The sequence below is a fragment of the Moschus berezovskii genome, chromosome 8 (assembly GCF_049115385.1).
Source record: "Moschus berezovskii isolate FMDL1 chromosome 8, NW_MosBer_1.0, whole genome shotgun sequence".
Taxonomy (NCBI): Eukaryota; Metazoa; Chordata; class Mammalia; order Artiodactyla; family Moschidae; genus Moschus; species Moschus berezovskii.
Window position 1 is genome coordinate 106227973 of NC_142467.1, and position 15503 is coordinate 106243475.

The window sequence follows — 15503 nt, forward strand, 5'->3', positions numbered from 1 at the left end:
ATGACTAGCACTTACACCCTGGTCGTGGCCCTGTGTGGTTACCCTCTCTTCATCTCTCCCCCAGCCATGGCCTCTCAAACTGGGGTTTTCGTCTCCCTATGAGGGGGTCCTGGTATGTACACCTGCGGTCCGTCCTCCTCACACGTCTCCCGGTGCGGTGCATGCTGGGGTTCCTCTCGGCCCCTAAGGTCCTTGTAGAATAGGCCGAGCGTGTCCTAACCTCCGGAAGTGCATGCTGGGGGAACCTCGTTGCCTGCTGATCACCTGTGCTGAAGACAACTAATCAGCCAAGTACTGGCAGTTGGGTCCCCGCATGATCCCCAGAGAAGCCTCACTAAGCCTAGACTTCCATGTCAGAACTAACCTCCCCCAGAGCTGCTCGTACCATTCTCTCCCCATGTGCAAGCACTGATCTCCCACCCACCCAGAGGGGCTGGCCAGACATGCTGCATCTCTTTTCAGATTAAGAACCCCAAGACCCGGGGGAGCAGCAGCAGTGGCCCGGAGGAGCTGGGGGTGCTGCAGGAGGAGGAAGCAGCCGGAGGCGATGAGGATCGGGAGAAGGAGATCCTAATTGAGCGGATCCAGTCCATCAAAGAGGAGAAGCAAGTGTCTCTCTGATCCCTCACAACCCTCAGCTGCCCTATCTGGTCTCCGTCCACGGGCCCCTCCACTAGAGGGGGTCTGGCTGATAGGAGGTTGATGGGCTAGGCTCAGCGCTGTGGTCCAGGGTCCATCTCATGGGGCACTGCTGTCCTATAACACAACCTAGGACTGTTTAAACCCCCCACTTGGCCATCATGGTGGTCTACAGGGAGAGGAGAGGCCACAGGGATGATGCCTGAACTTAAAGTTGGCCTCAGCTGGGCCGATCCCCCAGTTTATTGTCCAGTCAGAGTGGAAGTACGAACAGAGATGGAGTTGACAAATTATGCCAGGAGGTTGGGTGTAATCTGGGCCACCTGGGCATCCTGTTCTTAGGAACAGGCTGGGGCACTCCAGACAAAAGGGCCAGCATGTGTTAAGGTCCTGAGACAGAAATTCCTCCCTCGCTGAGTCGCAGATGCCTGGTTTCCGTCCACTCTGACCCTTTGCGCACATGAACTTCACTGAGCCAGGGGCCTCTGGGGTGAGGTGTGCTTTGGGAGTTGGGTTTGGGATGCTAGGGGGCAGAGAGTCCCATCGAGGAGCAGAGTAGCCTCCTCTGTCCCCTGCTGGCCTGGCACTTTTGCACGGGGCAGTCCTTCACCACGGAGCAGCCTTGGACACTGTGACCCCTTCATCCGCAGGGAGGACATCACGTACCGGCTGCCAGAGCTGGACCCTCGGGGCTCTGACGAGGAGAACCTGGACTCGGAGGCATCGGCCAGCACGGAGAGCCTGCTGGAAGAGCGGGCTGGGCGCGGGGCTTCGGAAGGTCAGTATTAAGGCAGCATCTGCGCTCTTCCTCCCCGCGCCCACACCCAGCAGGCCCCCGGGCGAGGGTCCATCTGCCGGTCCTGGAGCTGCAGTAACCCTGCCATCTGTCTCTCAAAAGGGCCCCCCGCGCCTGCTCTCCCCTGCCCCGGCGCGCCCACCCCGAGCCCCCTCCCCGAGGCGGCCGCCCCTCCTCGACGAAGGCCGTCGTCCTTCGTGACGGTCAGAGTGAAGACCCCCCGGCGGACCCCGATCATGCCCACGGCCAACATCAAGCTTCCGCCTGGCCTGCCCTCCTATCTCCCTGGCCGGGCGCCTGGTACCCAGGAAGCTGCCGCCACAGTGAGGCGCCGAGAGCCGCCGGCCCGCCGCCCAGACCAGGTACACTCAGTGTATATCACGCCAGGCGCTCACCTGCCTGCTCAGGGCCCTCACGAGCCCCTGGACAAGGATGACCGGCCGCCTGGGGCCAAGCGGAGGTATTCGGACCCCCCAACCTACTGCCTGCCCTCTTCCTCGGGCCAGGCCAATGGCTGAGGGCCCTCAGCTGCCAGCATCCGCACGTCCAAGGACGGCCCAGTCCCCAAGCTGGGCACCAGAGCTGCAGAGCCAGCATTCAGCCGTCTGAGAAGGATCCAGAGTGGAAAGCTCCGAAAGTGATGTGAGGTGGGCACTGGCTCCAAGTGAGTCCAGGCAGGGAGAGGCTGGCTGAGGCCTGGCCACCCTTGCTGAGCCCCCACGTCACACGAAGTCGCCAGATCAGAGCACCAAATCATGGCCGGGGCAGCCCAGCATCTCCCAACTCCCCTTTTGTACGTCTTCAAGGTCACTGTTTCTTTGTGCGTGGTTTACATAAGTTTAAACTGTAACAGCCTTAACAGAAGACCAAATTGTTTTTATATGTGTATGTACAAACTTTTATATTAACGCCCTGCATCATCCTTATAACCTGGATGTGAGTCTTCAGAGCAAGCCCACACAGCCGCCAAGCTTCGGAGGCCCAGACCCACGCTGAGGGACAGCTGAGGGGGCCGAAGGCGAGGACTCTGCATGAGGGGTTTGGACACTTGTGGCCTCTGACTGCCCCATACTACAGCCCGGCCAGTGGCTACCTGACCCATTCAAGGGAACAGTGGAGCCTTCCGTGGTGATCAAGACTGTTGGCTAGAGCCAGGACACAAGGTGGTAGGAGGCCTCCACTGCAGGCACCACAGACCTCACGTTATTCCAGGAATACTCGAATGTGGCCATCACTCCTCAGTCTGTTATGCCCCGGACAGAGAAGACCACCTTGGCACTGCCCGCCCTATATGGCAGAACAAGAGCCCGCAACTCAGGACCGTTCATGGGTGGGGAGGGCAAAGCCTGGGTTGTATGTCTCTGCAAATCTACAGTGACAGTCTGGGCATCTGCAGAGGGGGAGATTCCCCTCTTAGACTAAGCCCACTCTCCCAACACCTGGACACATGGCGCCAGGTCGGGGACAAGAGACACCCACAGGCCATGTGAAATAAAGAAAAAGTGCCTAAGAGGTGTCTGCATGCAGTTCGTACTCAGACAGGCTCCAGGTTGGCGGGTGGGGGTCAGACATGCAGCCTCAACCAAAAATGGCGATGGTGCAGGGCAAGGATTGAGCCCCTTTGTCTGGGAGGACTTCCATCGTTCCTCCAGCCAACTCCTGTTGGAATCACACAAGCGAGGTGGGCTTATTTTTTGGCTGTGCCATGCAGCTTATAGAATCCCAGTTCACTGACTAGGGATCAAACCCCGCACCCGCTACAGTGGAAGCTCGGACTCTTAACTACCGGACCAGCAGGAGAATCCCTGGAAGTGCTTTTTATTGATCCAGAAAACTGAGGAAGCAGGCAGCTCACGACCAAGTCACATTAAGTGAGGAGAGCCTGCTGTCCTGGGCGCTGCCTCCTGTCACACCCAGCCTCTCCCTAGCAGGGGCTTGAATGTCAGCTGAAGGGGCCCCCTGCTGTGGGGGGTGGTGAGTCAGTCCCGGTGGACCCACCGGAGCCTGAAGCAACAGCACCACCACCACCACCACCAGTAGAGAAGCTCCCAGGTTGCGAGCAGATCGGCAGTTGTGGGAACTGGTTGGCAGATGGGGTTTGTAGGGGTGGGGGAGTTAAGAGACCATGACCAACCTGAGTTTAAGTGGCACGTGCTGAAGAGGTGGCGGTCTAGTTTAAGGCCACACAGCTGGGATGGGGCGACCTGGGGTTCAGACCCTGCCCTGTCTGGCTCATGCCTGTGTGGGTGTGTGCTCAGTCATGGCCGACTCTTTGCCACCCCATGGACTGTAGCCCACCAGGCTCCTCTGTCCATGCAATTTCCCAGGCAAGCATACTGGAGTGGGTTGCCATTTCCTTCCCCAGGGGATCTTCCTGACCCCGGGGGTCGAACCCGCGTCTCGTGTGTCTCCTGCACTGACAGGTGGATTCTTTCACTGAGCCATTTGGGAAGCCCTGTCTGGCTCTAGAGCCACTCCCCGCCCCCCTCAGTCACATCAATAACCTGAGTTTGAGTTTGGACTCATCCACGGTACTTATAGGGCACCAAGGCCACTGATGTGACCTGAACACAGGTAACATGAAGGATGGGGAGATAGTTGAGGGATGTACGCCGGGCTTCAGCCCCTGTATGTCCCCATCCTCACTCGGAGGGCCCACAGAGGGAGACTCGAACAAGGGGCCTTGACTTCTTCAGGACGCGGTGGGGTTCTGTCCACGGGGGTCTGGGCGTTGAGGGTGACCCAGCCACACCTCATGCTCCCAGGTTTAGCTCATGTCACTACCAGACTAACCGTTTCCCAAGACCGGAAACAGGTCCAGAAAAAGTTAAGAAACTCGCACCGGGGAGGTGGAGTCAGGGTCAGGGCTGGGACCGGGAACAATAGCCCCTAAGTCTTGGATTCCGAAGTCCCAGGCCAGGGCCTCTCCTCGTGAATTCAGAAAAGACTGCCTGAATGCAGAAGGGCTCAGAGTGGGAAAAACTCAGGAAGGAGTGAAGGGTAGGAATTTTGAAGGGGGGTGTAATGAGCACTTCGCGCTTTGCATGTAGGTTTTCTGGCACCGAAGGACTTGATCCTTTCAGCCTTTCCGGAAGGATCAAGATTCTCGCAATAATAAGCAAGCAATTCATCCCGGAGTAAATGCAGACGGGATGGTGTCTCGCATTGAAACAAGACATTACTTCCGCCACCCTAATCAAGAACGGGACAGCAAACAAACAGGGCACTTCCGACCGGAAGGAGGCCACGGAAGGCACTTCCGCCATCTCTTAAGATGGCGCCGGCGGAAGGGGCGGAGCACCACTGGGGGGTGATGGCAGCGTCGAGGCTGGAGCTGAACCTGGTGCGGCTGCTGTGCCGCTGCGAGGCGATGGCAGCGGAAAAACGGGACCCGGACGAGTGGCGTCTAGAAAAGGTAGAGAATCCTGTGTTTCCTCGTAAACCCCGAATCCAGGAGAGTGGTCCCCGCCGCTACAGGCCACCGGCCCGACTCCCCCGCCCCGCCAGCCAGCCTGGGCACGCCTCTTCCGGTTGGTTCTGGCCACGTCCACCTGCTGCTCTCCCGCCTTCTCCCTGGGGCTCAGCAGGTCCCTCCTCCTGATACTTGGCTCCTCCTGTTTCAACCCCGCCCCCATCCTTGCCTCGCCCCTTGTTGACTCTGTTCTCTCCGAGCAGGATGTAGGGGTTGGGGGAGGACTGGGCTGACACCCCACTTTTTGTCCCCAGTACGTGGGAGCTCTCGAGGACATGCTGCAGGCCCTGAAAGCACAGGCAAGGTGAGTGCAGGCGGCCACAGGTTGACTCAAAATTGAGTCTCCTACTGGAGACCAAGAACCCTGGTCTCCAGTTCCCGCTAAGAACCTCCCCTCAAGTGGACACAGTAGGCTTTCCCTTTTCCTCTTCTCCCCTTCCAGCAAACCGGCTTCCGAGGTGCTCAATGAATATTCTCGGAAGGTGGATTTTCTGAAGGGGATGCTGCAGGCAGAGAAACTGGTAAGCAGGGGCACCTCTGCCTGGTCAACTTTCATGCTCACCTGGGGCCTGCCCCTCTGGTGACTGCTCCCTTCCCGTTTCTGCAGACCTCCTCCTCAGAGAAGGCACTAGCCAACCAGTTCCTGGCCCCTGGCCGAGTACCAACTACAGCCAGGGAACGGGTACCCGCTACGAAGACAGTGCACCTACAGTCACGGGCTCGGTACACCAGTGAGATGCGGAGTGAGCTGCTCGGCACGGTAGGGCTCCCTCCCTAGTTCCCGGGAAACTTCAGTTGGGGACAGGAATTTGTGCATGGAGGTGGCCAGAACAAACACTGTCTGGGTCAGGGACTAGGATGGATACCCAACAGACAGGACCTGGACCATTAGACAAGACTTCCCAACAGACAGGCATCGTGGCCAGGGCTTTACTAGATGAATAAGAGCTTCGGTACAAGGCAAAAATGGCACATCTACACTTAAAAGCCCTAGAGTTGGCCCAGAGCAAGGTTTGGCCGTGCCTCACCACACATCAGTGAGTTTTTTCATCTGTGAAATAGGATGACAGATACCTCTATGAGCACTTTCTGTGGATCTGAAAAATACCCTTCAAAATATGAACCCTTGTTTTCAGTTTAGAAATGAGGAAACTGAGCCTCAGAGGTCACAGGACTTGTCCAGGGTCCTGATTGAGGGTGGGGAGTTTCTGAAAGCAGAAAGGACAGGTCTGGGGGCATGGCATGGTTGGTGATTCTCTGCCTCTCCTTTTTTCCTACAGGACTCTAGTGAAGGTGAGACAGCATGAGCAGAACAGGACTCAAGGCCTGGGACAGATATGTATCCTTAGGGCCCCACATCCCTCGTGCCTCACCTGGCTCCCACAGGGTGTTCACAGCCCAGGGAAACAGTGCCCAGGGGCCTTACCAAGTTATCCTTGAAGGGGGTGCCAAGACAGAGGAAGGGGCCCCAGAGGAAACAGAGTTGGACACTCCCAGCCGAAGGGACTGAGGCTGGCTAGAGGGAAGGACCTGGGGCCTGGGGGAGCCGGGATGAGGAACGCTTCCTAGTAGGGAATGCTTTGAAGCCTGATCCAGAGCCCACCTGCTGTTCAGCAGACAGAATGGGAAATGGCATTGTGAGTAGCAGACACATCCTGGGCAATGGTCAGGAAACAAAAACAGCAAACCAAGTCTTCCTTTTTGCCCGCTTGGCTTGTTTTGCTTTCAGAGCCCGAATTGGATGTGAGGAAGAGAACGTGAGTATCTTCAGCCCTTGGGGAGCACTACGGGGAGAGGGAAGTTGGACAAAACTTGGACCACTAAAGCACAACCATGGGCATCTAAACCACCAGTCAGGGGATTCCTCAGTGGTCCAGTAGTTAGGACTGTGTGCTTCCATTGCCAAGGGCCCGGATCCAATCCCTTGTTGGAGAAAAAGATCCTAGAAGCTGAGCGGTGCAGCCAGTAATAATAATAAAATTAAAAAAGAAACACCAATCAACAGCCACTTCTGAGGATGCTCTTCCCAGAAGCCAAAGCGAAAAAGGAGCAACAGCCCCAAGCAGGGCAGTAGCTGGAACTATAACCTCTAGGTCCCTTGAAAACATGCTGGTCTCTTCTCTCCTTCCCACACCCCCTGATCTCATACCCACTGGTCTACCCATCTGTGGGGTCAGTAGGGCATCAGGGCCCACACCAAGGGATGAGAAGCAGTCAGCAGCTGAGCTAGACCTCGTCCTGCAGCGACACCAGAACCTCCAGGAGAAGCTGGCAGAGGAGATGCTCGGCCTGGCCCGGAGCCTCAAGACCAACACACTGGCTGCCCAGAGTGTCATCAAGAAGGACAACCAGGTATGAGGACTCTGGGAACCTTAGAGCCTCTGGTTTGGGGCATCAAAGAAGGCTTCCCAGAAGAAGGTCCCTATGGCTGGGATTTAGCTGGATGAATAGGAGTTTGGTAGAAGTCAAAAATGGCATTCCCAGAAGACAAAACAGCACTAGCAAGGGCCAAGAGGTATAGATTTACCCCAAGCAATAGGAAGAGGCAACACTTGGACCCAGTCCTGTTGACACTCTCCCTCCGTCACCCACAGACCCTGTCACACTCACTCAAGATGGCCGACCAGAACCTTGAAAAGCTGAAGACAGAATCTGAGCGGCTGGAGCAGCACACGCAGAAATCAGTCAACTGGCTGCTCTGGGCCATGCTTATAGTCGTCTGCTTCATCTTCATCAGCATGATCCTCTTCATCCGTATTATGCCCAAACTCAAATAAAGACTTGGCCTGGCCTGTGTCACCTGTCCTGTCTCTGCCCTCCACCCTGTCCAGGGATGATACCCTTTGGGGTTGGCAACATGATGGGAAGGCCCTTGGAGCCCCATGAGAGCTATAGAAAATACATGACCAGGGAAGGAAGGAGGTCAGGCAGCTGGGGGAGGTGAGTCAACAAGCCTGCCTCCCGTTTCCACTCCCCCCCAGCCCCAGGTACCTACTTCACCCTGGACAAGGCAGGGCCCATAGAGTCCCCAAGAACTCCCAATCTGATGGAGTCAGAGCCAAACACATTCCTGTGGAGTCAAGGTAGGTCTGGAGGGTTGGGGAGGAGTGGGCCCATGCCTGGAGGTCAGCCTGTAGGAAGGGTTGAAAAGTTGTCTCTCTGAGCTGTGAACGACACTGGGATTCTTGGCCTCCGGAGGAGATGAATTCGATCCAGAGCCAGTGACACGGCTTGATCGCTCAGAACTTTTGTGTAATAAAGTTTTATTAAAGTATAAAAGAGAGAAAGCTTCTGACATAGACATCAGAAGGGGGCAGAAAGAGTTCCCCCTTGCTAGTTTTTAGCAAGAAGTTATATACCTATTAGCAAGCTGCTAATTAGAGAAAAGGAAATGTCTGCAAATTCAGAGTGGCACCAGGCCCCTCACCCACAACATGCATTTGGAGATATCACTGGCAAAGGGTGAGGATCCCGGGTCGTACAGTAACTGACATGGGAACGTCCCTGGGGGCCCAGTGGCTAAGATCCTGTGCTTCCAGTGCAGGGGGCCCAGGTTCAGTCCCTGGTCAGGGAACTAGATTCCACATGCCTCAACTAAGGCCTCGTGAGACCAAATAAATTCTTTAAAAAAAAAGACATGAATCTTGAAGATAGGCATATTTCCAAGCAAATACATAGTCACATTAACATAGCTTAACAGAACATTTCCATGAGTAAAACATACTGGTTTGTTGAGCCATTACCAGTTCTGAGTCTTAGGCAGAACCTACTTGATGAAACAGTCTAAGGTAAGTACATAGTTCATTAACATAGCATAAGAAAAACATTTCCATAAGAAAAACCGCATTGGTTAGCTCAAGGTTTGAGAAAAGTTAATTTCAGGTGGAACCAGATGTCATCATGGCAACACAAAATTTTAAAAGAAACCTTTTAATTTTGTACAGAGAAGGGACAATGTCTGACACTTGTAGTTTGTTTCCTCCTGCCGCTTCAGGGAGAAAAAAATATCTGACACTTGCAGCCTATTTCCTCCGTTTGGGGACCCCTAGCCTTCCTGCCTATTACCCTCTCAGGGTGTCAGTGCTGGACTTTCCTTGGGATTGAAAGTGACAATTCAGAGACAAGGCTTAGCCCAACCACGGCCAGAGATCTCAGAACATTGCAGATGCATCACACAGTCACTCAGCAAACACAAAGAAATTAGTGGAGACCCTACCCTGCCCAGGTCATAGTCTGGTGGGCACTGGAGTTGGGACCTTGGAAGGGATCATGGAATATAAGTCCAGAGGAATTACGGGTCCTGGGTTCTGCTTATCCCCATTCCAGATGTCAAAAGCAAAGTCTGTGAGAGGGGTGACTGAAGAAGCTTGGTAAGGAAGGGTGGACAGAAGGTGCCTGTCCCAGACCATCGAGACGAGCACTGTGGAACATGCATGGAGTTGTCCACGTGGGCCCCACCCTGACTCCATCAGCATAGGTGTAAAACTACCACTAACAGCTTTTAAAATTCTGGTGGCAGTTTATAAAGCTTTATGAAAGCTCCAGTGGCAACTTTTAAAAAATGGACCATAAGAAGGAGGCTCACGCTTGTAACTCAGAGATGGTTCAGTATTAGGAAGCATGTTAATAGCCATATTAATGCATCAGGAAGCAAAATCATAGAGTGAAATGGTACCTTGTACTGTTCACAGCATCCATTACTCAAAGTCTCAATTACAAATAATGAGCATTTCCTCATTGAATGGAAAAATCGCAAGCCAAAGGCAGTGTTGAGTTTAATATGCAAATACTAGAAGTTTTACCATCAAAGTGAAGAAACTAAACTGAGGTGGAGTGGAGGGATACTCAACAGTCCACCCATCTCCTCCAATGATTTAATATTGTCCGGAGGTGCTAGTCAGTGCAACTAGACAACAAAAAAAAAAATTGAAAGAAAAGAAGTAAAATCACTCATAGATGATAAAATTATTTGTCTATATAAAAAGATCCAAGCAAATTAACTAAAACAGCTATTTCAGTTAAGAGAATTTAGTAAACCAGGAAGAGGGTTAATGAATATTTAAATTAATTTCCTATATGCAAAAAACAAAGTTGCAAAACATATTGGAAGATCCCATTTATAATAGCAACAGCAAAGATACACTATCTGGTTAAATTAACACCCTTAATATATCAACTGAACTGAACTGAAAAGCCGACAAGAAAAAAAAAAGATTTGCAGGAAATAAACAGGAAAACAAATACAAATGGTTTCTGAATTTTTTCACTCACCAGATTAGGCAAGATTTAAAACTTTGAAAGTACACTACAGGAAACTGTGATGTCATTGAGGTTGCAAGGGTTGTGGGAAAACCAGCTGATTAGAGCATTATTGGCACAAGCTCACTGAGAAACAACTTGACAATTGATGCTGTTCAGTCGCTACGTTGTGTTCGGCTCTTTGCAACCCTATGAACTTCATTCAGCACACCAGGCTCCTCTGTCCTCCACTATCTACCAGAGTTTGTTCAAAGTTATGTCCATTGAATCGGTGATGCTATGTAACCATCTCACCTTCTGCCACCCTCTTCTTTAGCCTTCAAACTTTCCCAGCTTCAGAGTCTTTTCCAAGTCAGTTCAATCTTTTTGACACTATCTTTCCAAATTAAAATACGCAGGTCTCTTTCCCCCGTGGATTCTGGGAAGTTTCACTTCTAGGGATTTATCCCACATAATCCTGCACAATTGGCCAAAGAAATGTGCCCTTGAACCTTTTTTCTATAGTACTATCCGTAGTGAGGAAGATTTGTCATTGACTTAAAATCTCTCCGAAAGGAGACAGAATTAACTGTGGCCTCTGGGAATAAGGGTGGGTAAGAAATTCACTCTGCGCTACGCTTCTTTTCTATGTGAATTCTCTAAACATGCCTCCAGTGCTTATTTAAAGAACTATTTTAAAAATACAACCGCTGAGTAAATAGATAAGTCGGTGCTGTTGTTCAGTCGCTAAGTCGTTATCGGTCTCTTTGCGAGCCCATGGTCTGCACTACGCCAGGCTCCGCTGTCCTCCACTGTCTCTCGGAGTTTGCTCAGACTTCTGGCCATTGAGTCGGTGATGCTGTCTAACCATCGCATCCTCTGCCGAAAGTTCTCCAAATAAACTGAGAGTCAGCAAGGGCGAGCTACCGACCCCAAACACACAGCAGCTGCGTCAGTCTCAGCGCCAGGGTGTGGGTCCACGTCCCTTTTCGCCGGGCCCGCCCCCTCACCGCCAGCCCCGCCCTATACGCCGAGGCCCCGCCCCTGGCCCGCGGAGCAGCCCAGCCGGTGGACTCCGCACGGACTTCGGGAGCGGACCTAGAGTCGGAGCCCCAGACGCTGGGACAGGTGGCCCCAGGCAGGAGTGGTTCGTGCGGCCCGCTACCGGCCGGAGATCCCAAGGGTCTTCTCGGGGGCGCTGTCCGCGGGCTCCACCTAGCCCTGCGGGAGAGACTGCGGGCCGCGGGGTTAACGCGAGCCAATCCTGGGCTGCGCGGTACGTAGCGGGTTATTTGCATAGCGCTCTTCCGGGTGACGCACCCGGCGGCCGGGCCTGGGGCTCTCTGAGGCCAATGGCGTGCGTCTATGCAAATGAGGGCGGAGATGGAGCAAGCGTAGCGGGTAAAGGAGCCGGCCGGTCCGGGAGCCGCTTCCCAGCGAGTCCTCCCGCAGTCCCACCTCCAATCATGTCCCCCTGCTGTGTCCACAGTCCGCCCGCCGACCATCCCCGCCACGCGCGGGTCACGACTCTCCTCGCAGGACCCGCACACAGGCCCGGGGACGCCGGAGCGGCGCCGCCCCCAAGCCGATGCCCACCCGAGAGCCCCCCCAGACCCATGGCTCCCGGGGGAACCTGCAGACCCGTCCGCCTGGCCCTGGTCCTCCGGTGAGTCTAAAAGGAAGGAGAGTTCCCAGGCCGAGCCCAGGCACAGGATTCATTTCCCTCTGTGTAAGGGATGCCGGCTAACCCTCGTTAACTCCAAACCATGATTCCTGCGCCTTCTGCAGCGGCTGGTGTCTAGAGGCCTCAAACCCAGCTCTCCCCGAACTGTGTGCCAGCCCCAGCCCGGAGCCCACAGGACAAAGCCCAAGAAGATTGTATTTGAGGATGAACTCCCCTCCCGGGCCCTCCTGGGCACCAAGAAGTCTACTCGAGCCGTCTGTGAAAGACATGTGCCTCGGCCCCACCCTGTGCCTGACTATGAGCTGTGAGTGGTTCCTAATTTCTTGGAACAGGAAAGGGGCACCGAGGCTGGGGCTTTGAGAAGTGAATAAGAGTTTGGTGGTTTAGTCGCCAAGACATGTCCAACTCTTAGGACCCCATGGACTGTAGCCCGCCAGGCTCCTCTGTCCTTGGGATTCTCCAGGCAAGAATACTGGAATGGATTGCCATTTCCTTCTCTAGGGGATCTTCCTGACCCAGAAATCAAACCTGGGTCTCCTGCATTGTAGGCAGATTGTTTACCAAGTGAGCTACAAGGGAAGAGTAAGAGTTTACCAAATAATAAAAAGAGAAGAAGGGCATTTGGGGCAGGGAGCCCAACAGAGACAAAGAAAAGCAAATTACACTGATTGTGGAAAAGAGTTCTTTCCACTCATACTCTGACCCCCTTTCAACCTGGCAGTAAGTACCCACCAGTGAGCACTGAGAAGGACCGGAGCCGCTATGCCGCGGTGTTTCAGGACCAGTATCCGGAGTTCCTGGAGCTCCAGCAGGAGGTGGGCTCTGCACGGGCGAAGCTCCAGCAGCTGGAGGCCCTGCTGACCTCCCTGCCTAGACCCCGAAGCCAGGTCAGCACCAGGGGGAAACCCCCACCCCACATCCCTTTCAAGTGGCCTGAGCCTGGCCTCTGGAAACCCAGTGGGTTCAGATCTCTGGGCCTCTTCCTCCTCCAGGCTGGGCGGGCACCACATCACATGGGCCGAGGTCAGCCCTTGACAAGGTCCACCTTGTCTGAACCTCAGTTTCCCCATCCCTCCTTGGGTCCTGTGCTCCCTGAGCACCTGCTTCCTTCTCCTCTGGCAGAAGGAGGCCCGTGTTGCTGCCCGTGTCTGGAGGGAATTTGAGAAGAAGCAGATGGTGAGTCCTGCCTCTTGAGTCCTACAGCCTGGCCTTTGTACCACCCCCCCCCCACACACACACATACTCACACTCCCATGAGGCTGGGCCCTTGTGCCCAGTTTCATGGAAAGAAAACTAAGGTTCAGAGAGGAAAAGATGAAAGCTCAAGCAGCTTGAGTGGCACAGGCCAGACTGCCACAAAGACTTCCCTGGATCTCGCCCTGATCAGGACCCCAGCTTCTTGGACAAGCAGGCTCGCTGCCATTACTTGAAGGGCAAACTAAAGCACCTCAAGACACAGATCCAGAAATTCGATGACCAAGAAGACAGCGAGGGCTCTGTGTACTTCTGAGTTTCCTGGCGAAGAGAGGGAACCATTGGAGTAGGGGGCCCTACCCAGATCCTTCCTTCTCTTCCCTTCTGATCTTTGCTGTTACTGTTGCCTGCCTGGGGTAGCCATGCCTGATTTTAAATGCCTTCGCCTTTGAGGCCTAGATCTGATGGCCCCTGTTCCAGCAAGGCTTCCCAGAATCTCCTGCAGGACCTCCATGGAGACCCCACATCCCAGTCCATCCCCTGGAAGCGGGTCCTACTCTCCATTCCAGTGGAATAAACATTTATTAAATACCTACTGCCGCTTAAAACTCCTGATTTCACTCATCACCAATAAATTGTTCTTCCATTTTCCCGAGAAAAATAAATTAAGGATCTGAGAAAGGGACTTGGCCAGGGTCTCTGGGTGGACTGTGAACCCTAGTCTGTTCAGGGGGCTCCCTGTCCTCTAAGAGTCTCCAAGAGTAGGAAGCTGAGGGGTCAACCACTAGTGTCACCTCCTCAGCCAGGAGGGTCCCCTAATGTCCACCCCGTGCCAGGCTCCGGGTATCGTGGATGGAGCACAGGTAGGACCAGGCTCCATGTGAAGCCCAATGATGGTAACCCAGGAGCTTTTTTTTTTTCAGGAGCTTTTTTTGAGCCTTGGCCTCCCAGAGGACAGGGGCAGTTAGGCAGGCTGCAGGCAAGGAAGGCAGTGCCAGCCACTGGGTCACAGAGAGGCCTCAGCCCCAGGATCGGTCCTCAAGGAACACATGTCCTCAGGAAGACAGCCCCATGTGATAGGGCAAGGAGAGAGGGCTGGACCCCAACGGGTGTCCTGACAACCAGGGAGGCTCAAGATGTCTTCTTCCTGCAGAAGGTTGGGTTTTGAAGCTCAGCAATCAGGCCTGGACAAGCATCCAAGTCTCTGACCGACTGGAATCAGGAAAGACACCATGGTCTTGGTCAGTCCACAGATGTCCTGTGAATCTGAGAAACAGCACATTGCTGTCCAGCCCGGCTGGAATGGACAGATATTCACTTATGTACAGGACCTCTCAGGAAACACCTACCCAGGGCAGAAACCAGCCCAGCTGCCTGTAGGAGAGCTTTACCCCATTCCAACCTCGGTCCCCTTCTGGGGACAGGGCACACCCAAGAGACTTCATTTCCATCTTCCCAGATGTCCTCCGAGATGGACATGGAGGAGACTAGGGTTCCAATGGGGAACATTTTGGAGGACTAAGGCTGCTTTATGGCTAAGCCCTAGCCCAACCTACAGGGTGAGACCCAGGTTCTTCCCGGTTTTCAAAGGGAAGCTTTGAAAATTTGATAAATTTGTCTTCACTTGATAAGCTTTCAGTCAGGGCCAAAAGGTGCCACCCACCACCACCATCTGGGCCCTTTCTACCCATCCCCTAGAGCCACAGTCCTGGCATAAATTCCATAGATGCCTTTCCCACTACAGAACTGGGCCACAACCTTCTGAGGCCAGGATGGCAAGCCCCCTGGTGCCCTGCATTACCCCGTATCACCTCAACTAAGTCCACATTTCAAGGTCTGACCTTAGAGGTCTCCATCTTCTAAATGCCAATTTCTAAGCCTTTTTAATTACATGTAACAAAAAAAATTTAAACAGGCTCAGGCACAAAAGGGGAAGTCTGGGCTCATGGAACTGAAACACCCAAGGGTTTCAGATATGGCTTGATCCAGGGGCTCCAATGGTATCCTGGGAAATTGGTCTCCTTTTTGACTCTGCTTTATCCTCCTAATTTCCAATCCTGCCATTGAATCTCACTGGCCAGCTCTGGGCCACATGCCCTCCCTAAACCAGTTGCTGTGGCCAGTGAAATGGAGGGCTCTGGGCTGAGATCAAGTGACAGAACCAGCCCCAAACATTTCTCCCAAGGACACTGGGGCCCAGACACCATGATTAAGAGTTGACCAAAGAAAACAAAGATACTTCCCTGCCAGTCCAGTGGTTAGGCCTTGGCATGGTGGGGGAACTAACATCTCATAAGCCGTGTGGTGCAGCTAAAAATAGGAAAACAATAAAGTACTTAGTCCAAGGTTTGTGTGAATGTATGAGGCTCACTTTCATAGGCCAGAATCTAAATTCAAGTCTGAGCCATCTGCTCAGCCCAACTCCTACAAATTCACTGGCTGACCTCTGGCCTCCCCTTCCAGCCTGTTTCCCCACAAAA

At 53.7% G+C, this 15503-nt stretch overlaps 3 protein-coding genes across 12 annotated transcripts in view; all 3 read left to right on the plus strand.

The window, feature by feature from the left end:
• Nucleotides 1-2947, plus strand: part of MYO9B (myosin IXB) — a 108351-nt gene extending 105404 nt beyond the window's left edge. For 8 of the 9 annotated variants that reach the window (XM_088839153.1, XM_055428655.2, XM_088839152.1 and 5 more), the window contains 4 exons: nt 65-112; nt 463-609; nt 1294-1417; nt 1538-2947. In XM_088839153.1, coding sequence (XP_088695279.1) covers nt 65-112; nt 463-609; nt 1294-1417; nt 1538-1953 — 735 coding nt within the window. In that variant the 3' untranslated portion in view covers nt 1954-2947. The remainder of the gene's footprint in view (nt 1-64; nt 113-462; nt 610-1293; nt 1418-1537) is intronic. The other variant, XM_088839155.1, reaches the window with a different exon arrangement.
• Nucleotides 2948-4585: 1638 nt separating this feature from the next.
• USE1 (unconventional SNARE in the ER 1) lies at nt 4586-7703 on the plus strand. 2 transcript variants are annotated; one of them, XM_055428657.2, is made up of 8 exons: nt 4586-4850; nt 5162-5211; nt 5350-5428; nt 5515-5667; nt 6188-6200; nt 6637-6664; nt 7088-7259; nt 7502-7703. In XM_055428657.2, exons 1-8 carry the CDS (start codon nt 4710-4712, stop codon nt 7682-7684), a joined length of 819 nt encoding a protein of 272 aa, XP_055284632.2. In that variant the 5' UTR covers nt 4586-4709; the 3' UTR covers nt 7685-7703. The 2 variants fall into 2 exon arrangements, with proteins under 2 accessions (XP_055284632.2, XP_055284631.2); XM_055428656.2 differs by having other exon boundaries at nt 4587-4850; nt 7085-7259.
• Nucleotides 7704-11177: 3474 nt separating this feature from the next.
• OCEL1 (occludin/ELL domain containing 1) lies at nt 11178-13634 on the plus strand. Its single transcript, XM_055430271.2, has 6 exons — nt 11178-11421; nt 11635-11811; nt 11934-12133; nt 12551-12716; nt 12952-13005; nt 13217-13634. Exons 2-6 carry the CDS (start codon nt 11734-11736, stop codon nt 13337-13339), a joined length of 621 nt encoding a protein of 206 aa, XP_055286246.1. The 5' UTR covers nt 11178-11421; nt 11635-11733; the 3' UTR covers nt 13340-13634.
• Nucleotides 13635-15503: the final 1869 nt, after the last annotated feature.